The sequence below is a fragment of the Branchiostoma lanceolatum genome, chromosome 1, assembly GCF_035083965.1.
Source record: "Branchiostoma lanceolatum isolate klBraLanc5 chromosome 1, klBraLanc5.hap2, whole genome shotgun sequence".
NCBI lineage: Eukaryota > Metazoa > Chordata > Leptocardii > Amphioxiformes > Branchiostomatidae > Branchiostoma > Branchiostoma lanceolatum.
This window is the reverse complement of record NC_089722.1, coordinates 19,774,001-19,793,188: the sequence shown is the minus strand read 5'-3', so window position 1 is coordinate 19,793,188 and position 19,188 is coordinate 19,774,001. Positions and strand designations below refer to the sequence as shown.

The 19,188-nt window shown below is 44.1% G+C and overlaps 2 protein-coding genes and 1 long non-coding RNA gene across 4 annotated transcripts; 1 reads left to right on the top strand and 2 right to left on the bottom strand.

Moving 5' to 3' along the window:
• Positions 1–4,107: 4,107 nt before the first annotated feature.
• On the bottom strand, positions 4,108–11,767 carry LOC136446593 (CMP-N-acetylneuraminate-poly-alpha-2,8-sialyltransferase-like). The gene is made up of 3 exons (XM_066445088.1): positions 11,211–11,767; positions 4,445–4,635; positions 4,108–4,115 (listed from the first exon to the last, which is right to left on the bottom strand). The coding sequence occupies exons 1-3, from the start codon at positions 11,663–11,665 to the stop codon at positions 4,108–4,110; spliced, it is 654 nt and encodes a 217-aa protein (XP_066301185.1). The 5' UTR covers positions 11,666–11,767.
• On the bottom strand, positions 5,848–10,530 carry LOC136439986 (uncharacterized). Its single transcript, XR_010756605.1, has 2 exons — positions 8,433–10,530; positions 5,848–6,615 (listed from the first exon to the last, which is right to left on the bottom strand). It is a non-coding gene; the product is annotated as an uncharacterized lncRNA (long non-coding RNA).
• A 1,489-nt stretch (positions 11,768–13,256) lies between the features above and the next one.
• Positions 13,257–18,693, top strand: LOC136439977 (uncharacterized). Of its 2 annotated transcripts, none has more exons than XR_010756604.1 (3): positions 13,257–13,354; positions 16,125–16,280; positions 17,951–18,693. XR_010756604.1 is itself a non-coding variant. In XM_066435698.1 (3 exons), exons 1-3 carry the CDS (start codon positions 15,223–15,225, stop codon positions 18,131–18,133), a joined length of 387 nt encoding a protein of 128 aa, XP_066291795.1. In that variant the 5' UTR covers positions 15,154–15,222; the 3' UTR covers positions 18,134–18,693. The 2 variants fall into 2 exon arrangements, 1 of the variants encoding a protein (XP_066291795.1); XM_066435698.1 differs by lacking the exon at positions 13,257–13,354 and adding an exon at positions 15,154–15,270.
• The last annotated feature ends 495 nt before the right edge of the window (positions 18,694–19,188 follow it).

The window sequence follows — 19,188 nt, the reverse complement described above, 5'->3', positions numbered from 1 at the left end:
ATCTCAAATATAACATCCGTACCATGAGTCGGGAGCTCGATCGTTTTAACATAGACATTGCTGCCCTCTCTGAAACAAGACTGGCCGGAGAGGGAAGTCTCTCCGAAGTTGGAACCAACTACACTTTTTTCTGGAAAGGGAGGGATGCTAAAGAGCGGCGGATCCATGGTGTTGGTTTTGCGGTAAGGACGTCGATAGTGAATCGCTATAACCTGGTCCCAACCGCCATAAACGAACGCCTCATGACCCTACGCGTGCCACTCCCTGACAACAACCACCTGACTCTAATCTCTGTCTACGCACCAACACTTGACTCTGAGGATGATGTTAAGGAGTCTTTCTACGCTACCCTGAACAGTATCATCCAAGCTGTCCCCAGCAGAGATAAGCTCCTTGTGCTTGGAGACTTCAACGCCAGAGTCGGTCGCGACTACAGACTCTGGGAGGGAATCCTTGGTAACCAGGGCCTTGGGTCCTGCAACTCCAACGGGCTTCTCCTCCTTGGCCTATGTGCTGAAAATGAACTTGTTATCACTAATACCCTATTCCGGCTCCCAAATCGTCATAAGACGACTTGGAAACACCCACGGTCAAAGCACTGGACCATCCTTGACTACATCCTTACCCGATCACGTGACCGGAGCGATGTCCTTGTGACCCGCAGCATGCCCGGTGCAGATGACTGCTGGACAGATCACAGACTCCTCATAAGTCGCCTCAGACTCCGACTGCGTAACCTTCCCCGCCACAACAGACCGGCAAAGAGGGCACGTCGCTTCGACGTCGCAAGGCTGAAGATTCCTGAAGTTAGGGAAGACTACGCCAATCGTCTTACAGAGCTCCTGGGTGAGACTCCACCCCCGGCGCAACAGCCAGACTCTGTAGAAGCGGACTGGTCTGTGTTCCGCGACAACATCAGCAAGGCTGCAGAAGACGCAGTCGGGTACTGCAGGCGGTCCCATCAAGGCTGGTTTGACCAAAATGACGCCAGTATCCAAGAGCTGATCAACCAGAAGAGATCTGCCCGCCTCGCATGGGAAAATCGCCCCACCCGCGCCTGCCTGCGACGCTTCAAGAAGGCAAAGCAGGAGTGCCAGCGAAGGCTCCGAGAGCTGCAGAATCTCTGGTGGCAAGATAAAGCAAAAGAAATCCAGTCTTACGCTGACAGTAGAGACCTCCGGCGTTTCTACGCTGCAACCAAGGAAATTTTTGGTCCTCGACGTGGAGGTACCAACACCCTTCTGTCTGCCGACGGAATAACCACCCTTACAGAAGACCAAGCCATCCTTAAAAGGTGGAAAGAACACTTTCAGGTGCTCCTGAATCGCCCATCTACCGCGGCTGACGACTTGCTCCGTAAGGTACCCCAACACCCGGTCAGGCATTGGATGTCACTCCCTCCCTCCTACGCAGAGTTCCAGAAGGCGCTGAAACGCATGAAAGCATGGAAGGCCCCAGGTCCCGACAACATCCCGCTTGAACTCATCGCTCATGGGGGGGAAGTTGTGGAGACCAGGCTCTTCATGATAATCCTGCGTATGTGGGAGACGAAAACTGTGCCTGCAGACCTGAAGGATGCCACCATCATAACCATCTTCAAGAAGGGGGATCGCTCTGTCTGCGGAAACTACCGTGGCATCTCCCTCCTCAGCATCGCCGGGAAGATCTTTGCACGTGTCCTGCTAGACAGGCTCTTGACTGTCGCTGAGGAAGTCCTACCAGAGTCACAGTGCGGTTTCCGACCCTCTCGTGGCACAACCGACATGATCTTCTGTGCTCGCCTTCTCCAGGAAAAGTCCCGTGAGCAACGACGACCGCTATTCTTCGTCTTCTGGGACCTGGAGAAGGCTTTCGACAGCGTCCCAAGACCAGCTATGTGGGCAACCCTGAGACGCTATGGCTGTTCCAACCATTTCACCGAACTGGTACAGGCCCTTCACGATGGGATGACTGGCCGCGTCGTGACGAAAAACACAATCTCTGACCCCTTCTCCATTACCACTGGTCTGAAGCAGGGCTGCGTTCTTGCCCCCACCCTCTTCTCCCTCTACCTTGGGGCTATGATCCACGAGCTCCCTGACACGGCCTCCGGCATCCAACTTCGCTGCCGAATGGATGGAGGCCTCTTCAACACAGGACGCCTTCGTGCCCGCCGACTCTCCACCATGTTCAATGTACGGGAGCTACAGTATGCCGATGACAACGCAACCCCTGTGGACACAGTTGATGCCCTCCATACTACTGTTAGTGCCTTTGATGGTGCGTACTCCCGCTTTGGTCTCACCTCCAACGTTGGGAAGACCAAGATCCTTGCACAGGGAGCCCCGGGCCAGCCCCCTCCTGACACAAGCAATGTATGTCTCCGGGGCCAAGCCCTTGAGACTGTGGAAGCATTCCCGTACCTTGGAAGCTACCTTTCCAACGACTGCACTGCGCAGAAAGACATTGACAACAGGATTCGTGCTGCACACGCAGCTTTTGGGAGGCTTTCAAAACGTGTCTTCCTTAACCACGACCTCAACCTTAATACAAAAATCATGGTGTTCCGAGCCATCGTCCTCTCGACCCTCCTCTATGGCTCTGAGGTGTGGGTCCTGTACAGGAGTGACATCAAAAAGCTGGAGCGCTTCCAACAGCAGAAACTCCGTGCGATCTTGAAGGTCAAATGGCAAGATCTCGTGACAAATGAAGCTGTCCTTCTTCGAGCAAACCTCCCCAGCATCGAGACTACGATGGCACGACATCGCCTCCGCTGGGCGGGACACGTCAGGAGAATGCCCGCAACTCGACTCCCCCGCCAGATCCTGTTTTCACAACTTGAACATGGCACAAGATCGCGAGGAGCTCCCAAGCGTCGTTTCCGCGACCAACTTAAGGCCACTCTCCTCCACTGTGACATTGATCATGCCAACTGGGAGACTCTGGCCGAAGACCGCACTAAGTGGAGGCGTAGCATCACACTGGGGACAGAATACATGGAAAACCAGCGCAGATACAAAGAAGAAACCAAGCGACAGAGACGTAAAGAGCGGCTCCTCCAGCCTCGCTCTCCACCCACCCTGCGCTGTACAAAATGCCCTCGACTCTTCCACACTGCCCTGGGCTTGGGCAGCCACACCAGACACTTTCACCCAAGAACAGTGTTAACCTAGTTGAGGCAGCTGTCTATTTGACACGGATACAATGCTCGGCCACGAGCTAATGCCGATGACCATGTAACATAAGGTACATATAACTTTCTGTAATACCATTAGTAGAGGTACCCCCTGACATCTGCTTGGTTTTAAGTCCCAGATCAGGGGAAGTGTAGGATAGCCTGGTCCCAGTCTCTAGGGTCGGCTTAGTGGTGGTTTACCGGGCCAGTCAGTTTCTGATGGCCTTTCTACCTCTGGCTGCCATCCTACTTCCGCTACACCCTACTCCGCTGCCTTCCTACTTTTCCGCCGCCCCGTCGGTGCCGAACTAATTAATCCAAGGCCGTAAACAACACCCCGAGCGGGCTAAGCTGTCTGGGCGGGTGAGGGTCACTCACAGTGCCGTAGAGATATCGGGGAGGCACCGAGGGTATGGATTCCAGGCTAAGTGTAGGAGGGCTTATGTTACAGTATGACCTAGTTCTGGCTGGCCCCGACAGAAAATAACCAAATATTGCATCAAAAAATTGCAAAATAAATCATTTTGAAGTAGTGTATGGCAAAAAAAATAATGGGGTCCTTTGGGTAAATATCCAATGCACAACTAAACCAAATTTCAGGTCCTCAGCTTTCAACACCACGGCACGGGAGGCCATCATGTGCGACTTTTGTCTGAAAATGACCAAAAATCCTCCATAAAATCATTTTAAAAACTTATATGAAAAAATTTTTAAAAGGGTCTAGGGGTATACACGTACTCTACCTGCATACCAAATTTCAGCTTATTTGGTCGACGGACGACCGAGAAGAAGCGATTTGAAGATTTGACAGGAGAAGAAGGAGAAGAAGGAGAAGAAACCTGACAAAAACAATATGTTTCGTTGGCGAAACATAACTATGCAAAAGTACTCAACATTTCAGTCATTCACAATTCAGTTATACATTACTGTACTGTGCACGATGATGTAGATACCTAATAGTCTAGTCATGATAATGAAAAAGCACATTTACGCATTTGCTAACAAAAATCAATGACACGGTCCTGTATGCAGTACCACTGCACCCTGCAGGTGGAGCTGCTGAAACACCCTGAATTCCTCTGGCATGTTGTGAGTCCCATTGCTAATAAAGGTTTAAGATCATGGTTTATAACAAAACATTGTTAACTCGCACTATCTGTACAGTATACCCTTGCTGCGCATTGTTTCATGTTGCCTTCGGGCAAGAACTTGCAAATAAAATTATTAATCAAAAAGCAAATTTATACATCTGCTCTAAAAAAATCAATGACACGGTTCTGTATGCAGTACCACTATGAGTCCTGTTGCTGATCATCTTCTTCCTGTCGTAGTAGTGGTAGCGCAGTGCCCTGCCATTCGAGTCCTCAGTGAACGGATAGAAGCCGTACATATGGATCTGATCGCAGATGGTGGCAGCCAGGGTGTACATGTGAACACCCGTTGACGGACGTAGGATTTCAAACCCAGAATTCGTCCATATTCTGTAATACATTTAGTTTAGATTCTCATCATTATATTTAGTAAAATGCACTGTGCGAAAAGGGTCGATTTCCGGACGTTTCAATGATAGGATATTTCCGACAATATTACGTTTCCGACGATATTCAGACGTTTCTTGATCTCGATATCCTAAGTTTACGGATTAATATCTGGAGCCGGAAACGGGAACACATTTAATCGCAATATATCCGGATCCGAATATGTTAAAGTTTTATTTCCGGATATCAGCCGAATATTCCGACTTTCCAGTAACGTATGCGGATTTTTTTTCAACGGAGAGACCGCGAATACGGATAAATATCTAAAGCCGGAAACGGGAACACATTTAATCGCAACATATCCGGATCCGAAAATGTTGAAGTTTTGTTTCCGGATATTAGCCGAATATTCCGACTTTCCAGTAACGTATGCGGATTTTTTTTTTCAACGGAGAGACCGCGAATACGGATAAATATCTAAAGCCGGAAACGGGAACACATTTAATCGCAACATATCCGGATCCGAATATGTTAAAGTTTTGTTTCCGGATATCAGCCGAATATTCCGACTTTCCAGTAACGTATGCGGATTTTTTTACAACGGAGAGACCGCGAATACGGATAAATATCTAAAGCCGGAAACGGGAACACATTTAATCACAACATATCCGGATCCGAATATGTTAAAGTTTCGTTTCCGGATATCAGCCGAATATTCCGACTTTCCAATAACGTATGCGGATTTTTTTATCAACGGAGAGACCGCGAATACGGATTAGTATCTGGAGCCGGAAACGAGAACATGTTTCATTGGTGCATATCCGGATCCGGATATGCTACCGTTTTGTTTCCGGATATCACCCGAATATTCTGACTTTCCGGTAACGTATGCGGGTTTTTTATCAACGGAGAGACCGCGAATACGGATTAATATCTGGAGCTGGAAACGGGAACATTTTTCATCGTCGCATACCCGGATCCGGATATGCTGCAGTTTTGTTTCCGGATATCACCCGGATAGTCCAACTTTTTTGCAGCGTATTCGGAGTCTTTCTGCAACGGACATCCAGCAACTTACCGATGAATATATATAGTCGGAAACGTATATCCGTAACACTAAGTCCGCAATGTATACGGAGTGTTTTTGGTTCTGAAATTATATATCTGAGATTAAACATACTAGATACATGGCAAAGAAAATACGAAAAGCAAGAATACTTTAAATCACTCTGTCATTGTTTAAGTCCTATATCTGAACAGTTTCATGGTAACGCTTACTGATGATTCAGATTCAAGTTAGGCATATAGATTTGGTTATCGGTAGATGTTCGACAACAGCGGAAATAGGTATATAACTTACTACACAGTGAACAATCTTGAACAGTCTAAATTGTGGTAATATATGTACAAAACATTGCTGTTATAAGTCCTGGAAATCAAGGTATAAGTAATTAAAAGTAGAAATAAGATCAATAGAGACTATACGTGATATAACGTCAATATTCTGAATGAGGGTAATTGAAAACCAATGATACAAATCTCTTACTCGGTAAATCAATGAATATAGAATGTATGCAGAAGTTATATCATAACATTTAGAGCTTCTTCTGTAACCTCTATAAATACATCAGAGTATGAATCATACAAATTTTGCATAGGGATATTCAAGTTGTAGTTTGCTTATGAACATTTACAATGTGTTCTCACATGATTCTACTCATTCTGGGCGTTTTACGGCACACCCGCAACGGCAATTACGGTACGGATTGATTAACTTTGTTAGGCACCAGGTCTAACATGTTATCCGTGTCACATAAAGGAATGTTCTGATACAAATAGTACTGCTTCTTAAACGTATAGGTGTTAACAGACATATCATTATTCCAAGATAGGCGTGCGGAAGTCACACAGGTTGGTTTGCTGCAAAGATGTTGCTGCACTGGAACTGTCTTTATAACCCCCTGATATACTCAGCGGAAGATGCTGAAAAAAAACGTGGCTAGAATAAATTAAATGTGGAGATACCTACTACATGCGCACCCTCCCTCTCCAGTGATATGACACAACGAAACAACGATCGAATCAAATACAATATGGTCTACAACACTAAAGACAGCAGTGACCGGATACCTGTTTACTTAAAGTTTAGCCTTGTCTAATTCCAGTCGGATCATGCATATGGTCAAATAACGATAGCAAAAGGTAAAGTGAACAAAGTCGGCTCAATAAAGAAATGTAAATTATGTTTCCAACAATGTTGAAATACTGCCCAACTGAAACATTATCTTTGTAGACTTCTCGTGACAAACCCAAACCAAGTCAATGAACTTTGCGATCAGTTGAGTAATAGAAACACTGAAACATTATGGATGAAACACAAATTAGGAAAACGGAAAGGCATCGGACTTATTGGCAGACAGTACAGGTGCAATACGCGTTGCTGGAGAGACTTTTTACATAGCAACACGTGTGGGAGATAGGAACGCAGATTCCGGAATACCATGAGGAAATATGTAACATATACGGACAACAAATATTCTAAGATATTAACCGGACACGCAAATGGACAATTCCTGTGTCGAAATATTTCCGAAAATGCTGTGTGGAAATTCTTGTTTGGAAATGTCCAGATATACGCGACATGTGTAACCAAGGAGGTTAAAAATATCCTATTTTAACCTCCTTGGTGTAACCTTCAGATTTGCCTAGAAATCTACCCTTCTCGTATAAGGAAGGAAATATGTTACATACACTGTATACGGAAAACTGGTATTCCCGGATATAAGGGCAAATAGAGAAAAACACATATCTGAACCACTTAAACGCACGTGGCACGTATACGGAAGAAACAGGAGTACTGCTTTTGCCTGGGCATAGGGTAGCAACAGTTTCTTAGTCAATATATTTATCATATCTATGTATAGTCAGAAAACTGAAACATGGGTTGTTGTAATATATCAACAACGCGTATTCGGTCTTACGAAACGCCCCTGTACAGTATCCAAAACAAAAACAAAACAATATCACGAAAAAAAGACTGTTTTCTTTCGGATCGCATAAGAATAATTTCTAAATTATTTCAAGGTACTGTCAAAGATAATGTCAACAGACTGAACAGATTATAATACCATTCCTGTATGATATGTTAAGTTAAAACAGATCCTAAGGTCGAACTGAAAATCTAAAAAGAATTGAAAAATAAAAACCCTTATCAAATGATGTGGCTAGAAACACAACATTCCTTTTGTTACTAAACTCGACAGGACAGCAGCAAAATAATGTTTATTATCCTGACATTGCCAGGTCACAGTCCTCAATATGATGAGTATCAGGTCACCAAACACGTAGTATTTACTGAGAACTGATATTTCACGATACGACACCACTGAGGATTGTTGTTTTTGCTTGAACTTAATATATTCGGCGTAGGTATATTCAGAAAAGTTCTAATATTTGTCAGGTATATTGACTCTTCTCTGTAGTCATGTTACAGCATGGATTTCTGTAGTATTCCAACCCCTGATATCTCCGTACACAGAGGGAAACACGTATTCGGAGTAAAGAAATGACCATTAACAGTATCCGGGAAAATGTTGATTACAGATATTCCGTATACACACATGTTTTCTATTATGATACATGTGGGTGGCCTGTTGTGCTTCACGGAAGAGCTGCTTGAAAACAATTTCTGTGAAACTCTCCTAGCTGCAAATTGACACACTAGAGTAAGAAATTACTAATTTCTGATGTATGTATTAGTTTAATTCGTCTCCAATTGTAGATATTGGAAGTTCAGTTACCGTGTTCTCGGCTTGTCGATGCTCCGCTGAGGTCACTGCACCCCGTTGTCCTCGTACCATCCACTTCGGTCCCGACTCCCGAGTACATGCAGGTCATTCCTCGTCTTTGCAAGTTGGTTCAGAAAAGACGAATCTCGCGGTGTATTCCGTCAGATCGTATTGAGAATATGATGTTAAGAGACTCGGGCTCCGGCAGATACCTCCGGCACACGCTGAAACAGCTCACCCCGGCTCTTTCTCCAACTCTGCCGGAACCGTTAAGTTTGGCGCTAACATTCCAGGAATGCGTCATAGATGAACGGACCAATCAGAAATCAGGCATATTTTCCAAACCATCTGGTGGCCAGATCTTATCGTAATTGTGCACATACCAATGTCCCAACTGAGAAGACAACCAAGCCAGTACGGTTTTGGAAGGGTGCCCATATATACATATGAATATATATCCATGGCAGGCCACACGCTTGTCTTCATATCATGCTTTAGCAATAGATTGATGCAGGTATTTCAATTTTGCACATGCATGTATAAATCGGTTATGGAAATCTAAATTAAGTTGCTTTGATTGGCACAAGATCACAAAGTGTGTCACTGTTTGGCTTAATCTCTTTTTTAGATTTCAAGAACTACCAGAAACCCGAAGTTGTGTATTTGCTGATCGATTTGATAGTTTCAAGCACGGAGACAAAAGCTCCTCCTAGAGGCAACATATATTATTGTACCGACCGTATCTTGGTCATGATACGCGCAAATACGTCCGGAAATCTAAGTGTCCCACAATGCCCTTCTGCTATGGATTGTCATTTCCGGACTTATTTCCGGACAACTGTTTTGATTCTGGTCATTTTCGGAGTCCGGAACGCCTTCAGAAAACATGCTTCGTATACGGACAAAAGATAAACCAAAATATTTCCTGGACAAAAAAATGAACATTTCCGGAATCGGAATATTTCCCGATATGCTGTGTCGAAATTCCTGTTTGGAAACTGTCCGAATACGCGGCACGTTCAACATTCAGATTTGCCTGGAATTTTTTTTTATTTTATCACAGAGAACGAAATATATTGCATAAACGGAACGTCATCATCATCATAATAGTCGCCGCGTTCATCGGTTGGCGATGCGGGCCATCATATGTATTCCCGGATATGTGGGAAAGTACAGTAAAACGCATACCTTAACCTGGACTACAGAAACTAAAATGGCACATAATCGGCAGTACTTGCTTTGCATTAATAAAGATAGCAACTGTTTTGGATTCGAAATATTATCGGATATGTGTCATGACAAAGTCAACAGATATCTTCGTGTATGTGAAGAAACACGCATTTGGAGTAATGAAACTCCCATGTACGGTATCCGCAAGTATCCTAAGTCATATTTTGCTTGATCTGCAACGAAACAATTCCTGATTCAATATATTTCCGTATATTTTGTGTATTGACAAAATGTCCGAAAACGTTCAGAATACTTGGCATGTCCAGTTATGTGTCAAATTTCGGATTTTGTCCAGAAATAGACCGCTTTCGCGCTTGACAACAGATGTCTCTGTATACATAACGAAATACGTATCCGGAGTTATGATACGAACTCGTAAAGAATCCGGTAAATTAAAAAAAACTATATTTATCCGGATTTGCTAGGAATAATTCATTGCATCACAATATTTCCGGATATTTCAGGTGTCAAAATAAGTACTTGAAAATAGTCCGTATATTTGACATGCCCAGTGATGTGTCAAATTTTGGATTTGTCCGGAAATGAATAGCAACATTTTCGGAGTCAATACATTCCCGGATATCTTACCTGTCACGGCAGAGTCAGAATACAACATGGATTGCCGAAGTATCTTAACAACAGATATCTCCGTATACATAAAGAAACACGTATCCGGAGTTACGATACGACCCTGAACAGTATCCGGAAAAATAAAAAGTTGTATTTATCCGAATTTGCTAGGAAATATTTCTTGAATCAAAATATTTCCGAATATGTTAGGTATCGATTTGAGTACTTGGAAACGGTCCGAATATGTAACATGCCCAGTGATGTGTCAATATCGGATTTGTCCGGAAATGGACCCCTTTCGCGCAGTGATGATTTCGATAGAACAACAATGCAGGTCTCATACATTTGTACCTCCATGAAATAGTTTCATACGTGTTTTGCTTAATTGTATTGATTTTGCAGATATGGTTTTGATTAGCATCACATTTCCATTGATCACTTTCTGTCACTTAGTGTTTATGGTGAACATGACTAATATATGGCAAACATTTACCGCAAAAACTGAGACAGGCAGACAGAAACAATACCTCCCCAAGAATTAGTAGCCTCTGCCATTGACCCCATGACCTGGAATGTCTGTCTGGGTTGATCAATGACTCATTCTACCAATCCTGAATTTTACTTCCTGTCACTGGCAACTCTGAGCTTTTGCCCTTTACTTCCTGTCACTGGTAAAGCGTGCCTATGTATACGTGTAACATATGGATATAACTGCAGAAACGACAGATAAAAAAACAATGCACCTCCGTACACACAGGTAATGAAAATAGGATTGAGATGACATCTCCATCTACTAACTAAGGCCCGATTTACACACGCGTTTTCTAGTCTTTTTAAAATCGACTGAGGGCTGTGCAAGGAGAACCCTAGGCCACTCAAGCAGCGTTTTCTAGTAGAAAATTCCACTTTAGTAGCCCAAAGCTCCTCACACACAGCCCCGAGTCGACCCGAAAACTTGTGTGTAAATCGCGACCAAAAGGTTAAACTTACGATTGCATGAGATTGTTTAGTCCCGCCGGTGGAAAAGCAGTCCGGATCCTCAGCTGCAGTTTGTGTTGGAGAACAATCTGTACGAAAGCCCTCACATACTGCTCTCCCGACGCAGACGTGAAAGCAGGTACGTACACGATCTGGTCGCCAACGTGTCTGAGATGTCGTATGAGGCGATCGTGATCTTTCTTCGTTTTGTTCCATTTTTTGAAATTCTGTGGGATCACCGATGGGTTCATTGTGGTTAAGTTCGCCTTGGAGCCGACATCTTTCTCGTAGCCTTCTATTTGAGGTAGGTTGCACCGTATGACGAAGTCCATAGAGTCGATTTCTTGACCACAGTTACTGTTCAGCACTATTCCAGAGTTACCTACGACTGCACACGTGTTAAAATGTTGGTCCATCAGAGGCGATTTCCTTGGGATCAACTTTAACAAATCTTCGGTCACGTTCATATTATATTTGGTATGAAGTTCATATCTTAAAAGTTGCCCAAGTTTTAAACTGGACTGCGTTAGCGTCAGATTTGTTTTCGGGTTGTAAAACTTGAGTATATGTTTCCTGAAAGTAGAAATGATTGTATTCAGCGAGTTTCAAAACTCAAGACAAACAGCAGGACGTTTATTAAGAAAACTATGATAATATGTACTAATAACGTTGATGAGGGTTAGACATACAGGTTATAAGATACGTCAAAAAGCAATTACTCAAGCAACTGGATTAAATTTTGAAACTTTATCCAGTTGCTTGAGTAGCTTTTTTTTGCGTATATACCAATAACTTCTGGAAATGTTAAGTAAAGGTTTTCATTAACTAAGATATTAGCAAATTAAGAAATTACCTAATTACGTTTTAAATTTGTCATTTTGTATCATTAGTCTGTTTCTTGTGTTTTATTCTAAATGTTCACACCCTCCCAAACAATCTAACTTCCAAGCAGATGTCGGAAGGCAAGATCACAACGCTTGCAAGCTACCCAGTTTTTTCGAGAATTTAAAGGGAAGGGTCGGAAAGCATTATTTTCTTTATTTTCCCTCTTGGCGAAAATCCCCCAAAACGGAGGGCTAGAAAGCATTACGATTTTGCCTTCCCACATCTGCTTTGAGATTACAAACGATCCACTATTGTCTTGTGTTCTATTGAGATAGGTCTAATGTCGGAATAATTACTAATTTGTTAATTGAGATAGTTTGAGTAGTAACTTACCTCATTTTCAAAACCTCTGTTCTGTTGAAACTCCAACGCTGCTCCGATGCATTTCGCAAAGCACAGCTGTCCGTTGTTTTTGTTTCAGTCAAGTTGGCTTTCTCTTGATTGGTAGGTTTCTTACGCTTCACGACTCGCTTAATAACTTTGATAACTTTCCGCTTCTTCTTCGATGGGGGTACAGGCCCTTTACTCACATTCTTTGGCACAGCAATCCTAGGTACCAATTGTTCAACTGTATTGTTTTTCCCAAAAGTCTGATTTGTTAAATCGACTTTGAGTCTCGGTATTTTACTGGGCTGTCTTGCAGTTGTGACTGCCACGAATTCTTCGATTACTTTTTTCGCTGTCTGCTTCTCGACGCTGTAAGAGAATGGGTGGTTATTTTAGTGATGGTAAAATAAAAGTATTAAAAAAAATGTAATAATAATAAGTATTTATCACTTGAAGACGTTTTATTTCCTCGTGTAAGACAGCTTGCAAGCCCTTATAGAAAGAAGGAAACGATACATTTTGCTTCAGACAAAAAGGGAACACAACGTTGAAGAGTTCATTAACATTATACGATAGCAGCTAATCTCCAACAGATCTATCGGCGGCGAGGCAGTATCAAAAGGGCCAACCTGTACCAAAACGTGATCTTCACCGTGGACTGACTCTACTGGCTAATCTTTCCTTTTTTTGCCGAATTCTACGATCCATACGCCCGTAGGAGGGCCTTGTGGAGGCCACACTCCTGCCTTGCCACCGAGAGATCTGCTTGGAGCTCAGAGATTAGATAGCAACAACATACCATTGAGGCGTTTCGTGGACGTCACTGGTTGACTTCATCAGGTGAAAGCGTAGTTCTGCATACGTGGACCGTTCGCGCCAAACCATGTACAACATAGCCACGTTCAACACAAACAGAAGGACCATTCCTCCCCGGAAGATTCTCGGTAGGTGACACCTCTTCCTTAAAGGCATGATGAAATTTAGCTGTTTTTCTCCGCATAAATGGGTGTTAAAATATGACCCGATCGGGCCATGTGCATAACGTTCTTTGTTCACCGTTTGGATTCGGAAAGGCGCGCCTTAACATTCATGCGTCATTCACTAACTCCCGCGTGTTTATTCTGTTTGGTGTCTGGCAAGCCCAGCGCGTAACCGAACACCATTCCAGACGGTGAGCACAATCAGTAACCTGTTCATTTACTTACACACCATTGACAACCATGTACGTGACACATGACTGAACTACCTGATCACCATTGTTTGCTTTCTGCACACAGAACTTTGGCATAAATTATACATTTCACACGGTATCATGCGCGAAATTCCGTACCCTCCCTTTCGTTCCCAGGATAACGTTTTAAAAATAGCATCCTTGCTTGGAATAGCTTGAAAGCTCCCTTAAAACCGGACTAGCCCTTAAAACGAATGGTTTCTTGCGATGATAAAAGCGCCCTTTTGCAGTTGATTAACGGCAAAACCCCTTAGGGATTGCGGGCCTGCAGGATTGTGAGATTATAAGGATTACGCACTTACGAAGGGTGATCAATAATTTCGCAGCCTCAGCAAGAAATTATCCGCAAAACTAAAAATTCGGGGCACAATTGTTAAGAAAAATGTCTTATTTCTGTGTGTGGCTGAGAAAATGTTCATCACCCTTCGTGTATAGTTAAGCCTACAAGCAAATGGCGTTTGTCTTCTGTTTAACAGTTTTGTGATTAATTAACGTTCCGTGTCATACCTTAGCAACCTGGTCCGTAGAAACGAAGAGGTTCAACCGCATTTCTCATGTATATGCAGGCACTTTCAGTGTTTTTGGTATGACCCGGCCGGGCTTTGAACCCCTTACTACCTTCCGAATGCAAGGACATTACTCTAACCCATAGCCGCACGCAGCCCTAGGCTAGCACGTTTGTTAAATTTAACCTCCTTGGTTTAACAAATGGCCGAACATAAGCCTCCTGACCTTCCCCCGAGCATGGTTGGGAGTGGTTCGGGGGCTTGGTCGGCTGATGTTCGGCGCGGTTGGCAGGTGATTAACTTTTGAAGAACTTTTGAATTTGAAAAAAAAACACCTTATCGTTGCTTGTTATTTAGGAGTTTGATGAAACGTTGACACGTCATGTCATATTGCGACAGAATACTAGTTTGTTAGGGATAGGCCAAGAAGTGTCGCCGGGACTTGTTATATCCAAATCATTCGCCAGATGTCGCTACGAAAAGACCAAGGTGACCCGCCAAATGACAATTACTCAAGCAACGGGATAAGAATTGAAACAGTCAGACGTTTCCGACAGCATCTGCTGTTTTTTGGTCAGTGACTAAAGGGAATAACTGGGAATAACAAGGGTTTCAACCAAAACTGAATTGATATGTTAATGAGGTGAAGACACCTGGCGTATCTTATTACCTAGATGTGTGACCTTCATAAAGGTGCCAAGGTGACCTCTCCACAGTATCTCGCCTTCGAATGACAAATTTACCGGACATTGCGGACAGGAAGACACGCCCTCTGGCAGACGGAAATAGACTGGACCAAGACAAATCGTTGTTTGTATATCATCTATACCAAGCCATGCGATATGGAATAAATCAATATCAATAATTGATAAAGGATAAACTTACAACAATGAAACCGTCAATTGGCATTTTGTAATTGAAGAAACGTTGCCGACCCCAAAGAAATACTGTACAATATTATGTACCAACAAATCAACTTATCACCAGAAAATTATCTAATGGCCAATAGCAGAAGAAACAGCAAGTTTAATTTTCTATGCCCTAATTCCAGAGAACGTTGTAGAAACGCTTCAAGATGTTAGCAGTTGCTGTCTTTTTCTTTGTCCAAGTCTTGTCGATCAAGGTACGTTCGTTCTGTTTCAGTATATAGCTGGTAAGTTTAACCGCCTTTCGGTGTAACACACCAGCTTCGCAGGCACGCGGCGCGGTAGAAACTGGTTATATTACACTGAACGGCCTGTCACACCTAGTCTTTGCACATCTGACCGCAAGCGTTCTTTAAAGCTACCTGTCGAGGATGGTGACAACTACTGTATTTGATGACAACAAGTTCCATTTTACTATCGTTCTCGGAAAATACGAAAATTTGAACAATCAATCCTAGGTTGATAACTGTGGTACTTAAGACATAAAAAGCGTCTATTCCTGCGCAAAGTCTGAACTGAGAAAATGATCACATACAGAAACTATTGTTGACATTTTGGTAATGTACAGATAAGGACAGTACGATAACATGAATAGCTCAACAGATATGAATATGAACATCAATAGAACTCTGTCATCCATGCTTTTATATGTCACTTTATCAATATATCCCTGTGCCGTATATACATTTCTTTTTGCTTGTCTGTTTTGAGTTTTGATATGGGCCATAGTCTACGCTACCGGTGCAATGGCCTAGTGGGGGTAAAGTGTTCGCCTTGCATACGGTAGGTCGTGAGTTCGATCCCCGGCCGGGTCGACGTCATACCAAAGACTTTAAAAATGGTACATACTGCTTTCTCTGCTTAGCACTCGGCATTTGGGAAAGAGTATGGAAGTTAAACACACACATCACAACCAGCGGAAAGTTGTGTGGCCCAAGGGCTACTAAAATAGAGATGGCCGCCGACCTATGCACCATCGGTGCGGGAAGGAACTTTGACTTTGACTTGCGTCTACGCTCCTACATAAAACGTTTCGCTTTGCTCCTCCCAGGCCCAGACCACGGGTTGTAACTCTAACGAAGACTGCCTGTCAACGGAGTGTTGCCGCTGGTGGAACAGTGCTCGTCCCATGGTCGAACCGCTGTTCTTCATCTCTAGCTCTGCCAACCCTGATGCTACTGTTGGGTACTGTGGACCGCCGGCTCAGGTTAGCCTCCGATGCAGACTCCTCCCGGCTGTTTTCTTTTTCAAGTTATTGTTTTTTTATACTATTACATTACAACAAGAAAAAAAAGTAATAGTAAAACTGAAACTTAGAAAATGAAAACAGCCGGAAGGAGTCTGCAACGGAGGCTAGGCTCAGGTAACGTCTAATGCTCAGGTCTCAATTGCACCGGTGTCCGTCGGGGTTGTACGTAGTCCCGGCCGGGCCCCGAAGCCACACATTTTTTCCGGTGGACTGCCGGGTATCGGAGGGTACCTCCCGATGCTCGCACGATTAGCTTACGGGGTCTCTGTGTTATGGGGTCCCGCGTTGACTTTAGGTCCTAGTTAAAAATTTTCGGGGTCCCGGCCGGGCAAAAGAATAGCCCGACAGCCGCGGGTTGTCTCACGGGGCCACGTTGTGGTCACGCCAGAAAGTGAAAAAAGACGTGAACTACGTACCGGCGGGGCCCCTTTTTTCATTTGGGGCCTAAGCATTACACAAAACATGCATCAATAAAGGGTTAATGACCCGCCCCGAGGTTTAAATTGTATCATAAGGCCTGGTCACTTGCTATATATGAGCACCAAATAAAATTTCCAAGTGTTTGAAGCGAACGATGAAATTTTATGAGGTGTTTAGAGCAAATGACTAGGCCTTATGACACCATATACACCGAGGAATATAGGTAGGTCACTAGCCTTTCCAAACTAACTCATATAAGAGATCACAATCCATGCATGACGTATAGATCCTTTAATAGTACACATGTAAATACATTTGTCCAAGTTTTGAGAAGCGCGTTTGAAAACTTACATTTGTGCTTTTGGTACATAAGAAGATAACAGATTTCATTGTAAACCAAAATTTCAATATTTCGTAACATTGCAATCTTAAGCTTGGCATGTTAAATCTTTTTCAACTCTACCCTACCCTACCTACCCTACCCTACCTACCCTACCCTACCCTACCCTACCCTACCCTATCCTACCCTACCCTACCCTACCCTACCCTACCCTACCCTACCCTACCCTACCCTACCCTACCCTACCCTACCCTACCCTACCCTACCATACCCTACGCTATTCCACTCCACTCCACACCACACTCCACCACTTTACTCTACTCTACTCTACTCCACTCCACTCCACTCCACTCCACTCCACTCCACTCCACTCCACTCCACTCCACTGTACTCTACTCCACTCCACTCCACTCCACTCCACTGTACTCTACTCCACTCCACTCCACTCCACACCACTCCACTCCACTCCACCCTACCCTACCCTACCCTACCCTACCCTACCCTACCCTACCCTACCCTACCCTACCCTACCCTACCCTACCCTACCCTACCCTACCCTACCCTACCCAACCCTACCCAACCCTACCCTACCCTACCCTAACCTAATCCCTACGCTACCCTACCCCACCCTACCCAACCCTACCCTACCCAACCCTACCCTACGCTATTCCACTCCACTCCACACCACACTACACTACTTTACTCTACTCTACTCCACTCCACTCCACTTCACTCCACTCCACTCCACTCCACACCACTCCACTCCACTCTACTCTACTCTACTCTACTGGGTGATATGAATCTCTCCTTCTGATTGGTCAATTAAATGTAATCTGATTATAATCACAAATTCTTCCTCCACATACAGGACGGTGAGATGTGCACCCTGGCGTACGACTCTTCTCCGTGTAACTGCGAGTCCGGGCTGGGGTGTTGGGCGGGGACAGAGGGAGTCTACCCCGCCTTCGGTATCTGCCGTACTCCTGAGTACATCCAACGGGCGTGGGACACTTGGAACCAAAACAACAACCTGCCATGCGTATCGGGATAATGCTACGGTCACATTTGAAAGAGGGGCCCCGCCGGGTAGTTTACTGGTCTTTTTTCACTTTTGATCCGTGGGGCACCCTGCGGTTACCGGGCTAGGCCGGGCCCCGGGATATCGGAGTTAAAATAAACCCGGCACCCGGTAAAACGACGGAATCAAATCGTGAGAACGCCTCCCTGGTATCCGACATTCCAACGGGACAAATTTGTGGCGCGAGTCGGGGCCCGGTCGGGGCTACACCCCCTACGGGCACCGGCGCGAATGTGACAGTAGCATAATCCAAAACAGAATACACATCATGATGCCACAGTAGTTTGTTGAAAGTATCAGTCTCTCCTATAGCAGATGGGAGATTTGAAGAAAGGCTCCGAAAAAGTTATCTTTCTTGAATTTTCCTCTACTGTAAAGCTAACGTATATGTTTACGTTAGGTGAAAATACATGTAAGAAACACGACTGCTCAGATTCTCTACTTACTTGGAAACCTCAAGGATTCTCCTTGGAATCTTGAAAATGAACCAACTTATAATTATAATTGTGCTGTATCATTAAAAATCACGCAAAGACACGTTTGTTATGCGTATCTATGTGCCGTTTTCTTTCGCCTGATCGATAATCTGACCAGCTGCAGGTAAACAAGTGTGAGAAACGTTATGGGATACGTGGGAATAAGTTAAACATGTTTGCACATCATACCGGCCTCTATCTTGTTTTCTGTGTATCATCAAAAGTTTTCACTTTTAAAACAATTCATTAAGCTAGAAACTGTTGTCGAAAATTGAGTGTGACCCGTAAGTAGCGATGGCGTCACAACAATTTGAATAGATCTTACGATAACGTGTTAGTCGTTTAAAGATTACTGTGCAACTATAAATCAAATTCTTTTCAAGACTCCAATCTGTTTTATTTCCGCGGGAGAATAAGGCTCTGCCTTTTCAGAAGACAAATTGAATTCACTCATGTCCAGTCATTCGACCCTTCATTTGTTCATTAAAGTTCGAGAGTGAGGGCACGGTCACATTCGTCGTGCGAACATCGTACGATCGCAAACTGAAAGCA

What these genes read in the sequence shown, in the direction of transcription:
- LOC136446593 (XM_066445088.1), bottom strand. Translation starts at nt 11,665, where the DNA reads ATGAACGTGACCGAAGATTTGTTAAAGTTGATCCCAAGGAAATCGCCT. An exon ending in CTAAACAATCTCATGCAATC is followed by an intron (nt 4,636 to 11,210) that starts GTAAGTTTAACC and finishes AATGTATTACAG; the next exon opens with AATATGGACGAATTCTGGGT.
- LOC136439977 (XM_066435698.1), top strand. Translation starts at nt 15,223, where the DNA reads ATGTTAGCAGTTGCTGTCTTTTTCTTTGTCCAAGTCTTGTCGATCAAG. An exon ending in TCCAAGTCTTGTCGATCAAG is followed by an intron (nt 15,271 to 16,124) that starts GTACGTTCGTTC and finishes TGCTCCTCCCAG; the next exon opens with GCCCAGACCACGGGTTGTAA. An exon ending in ACTGTGGACCGCCGGCTCAG is followed by an intron (nt 16,281 to 17,950) that starts GTTAGCCTCCGA and finishes CTCCACATACAG; the next exon opens with GACGGTGAGATGTGCACCCT.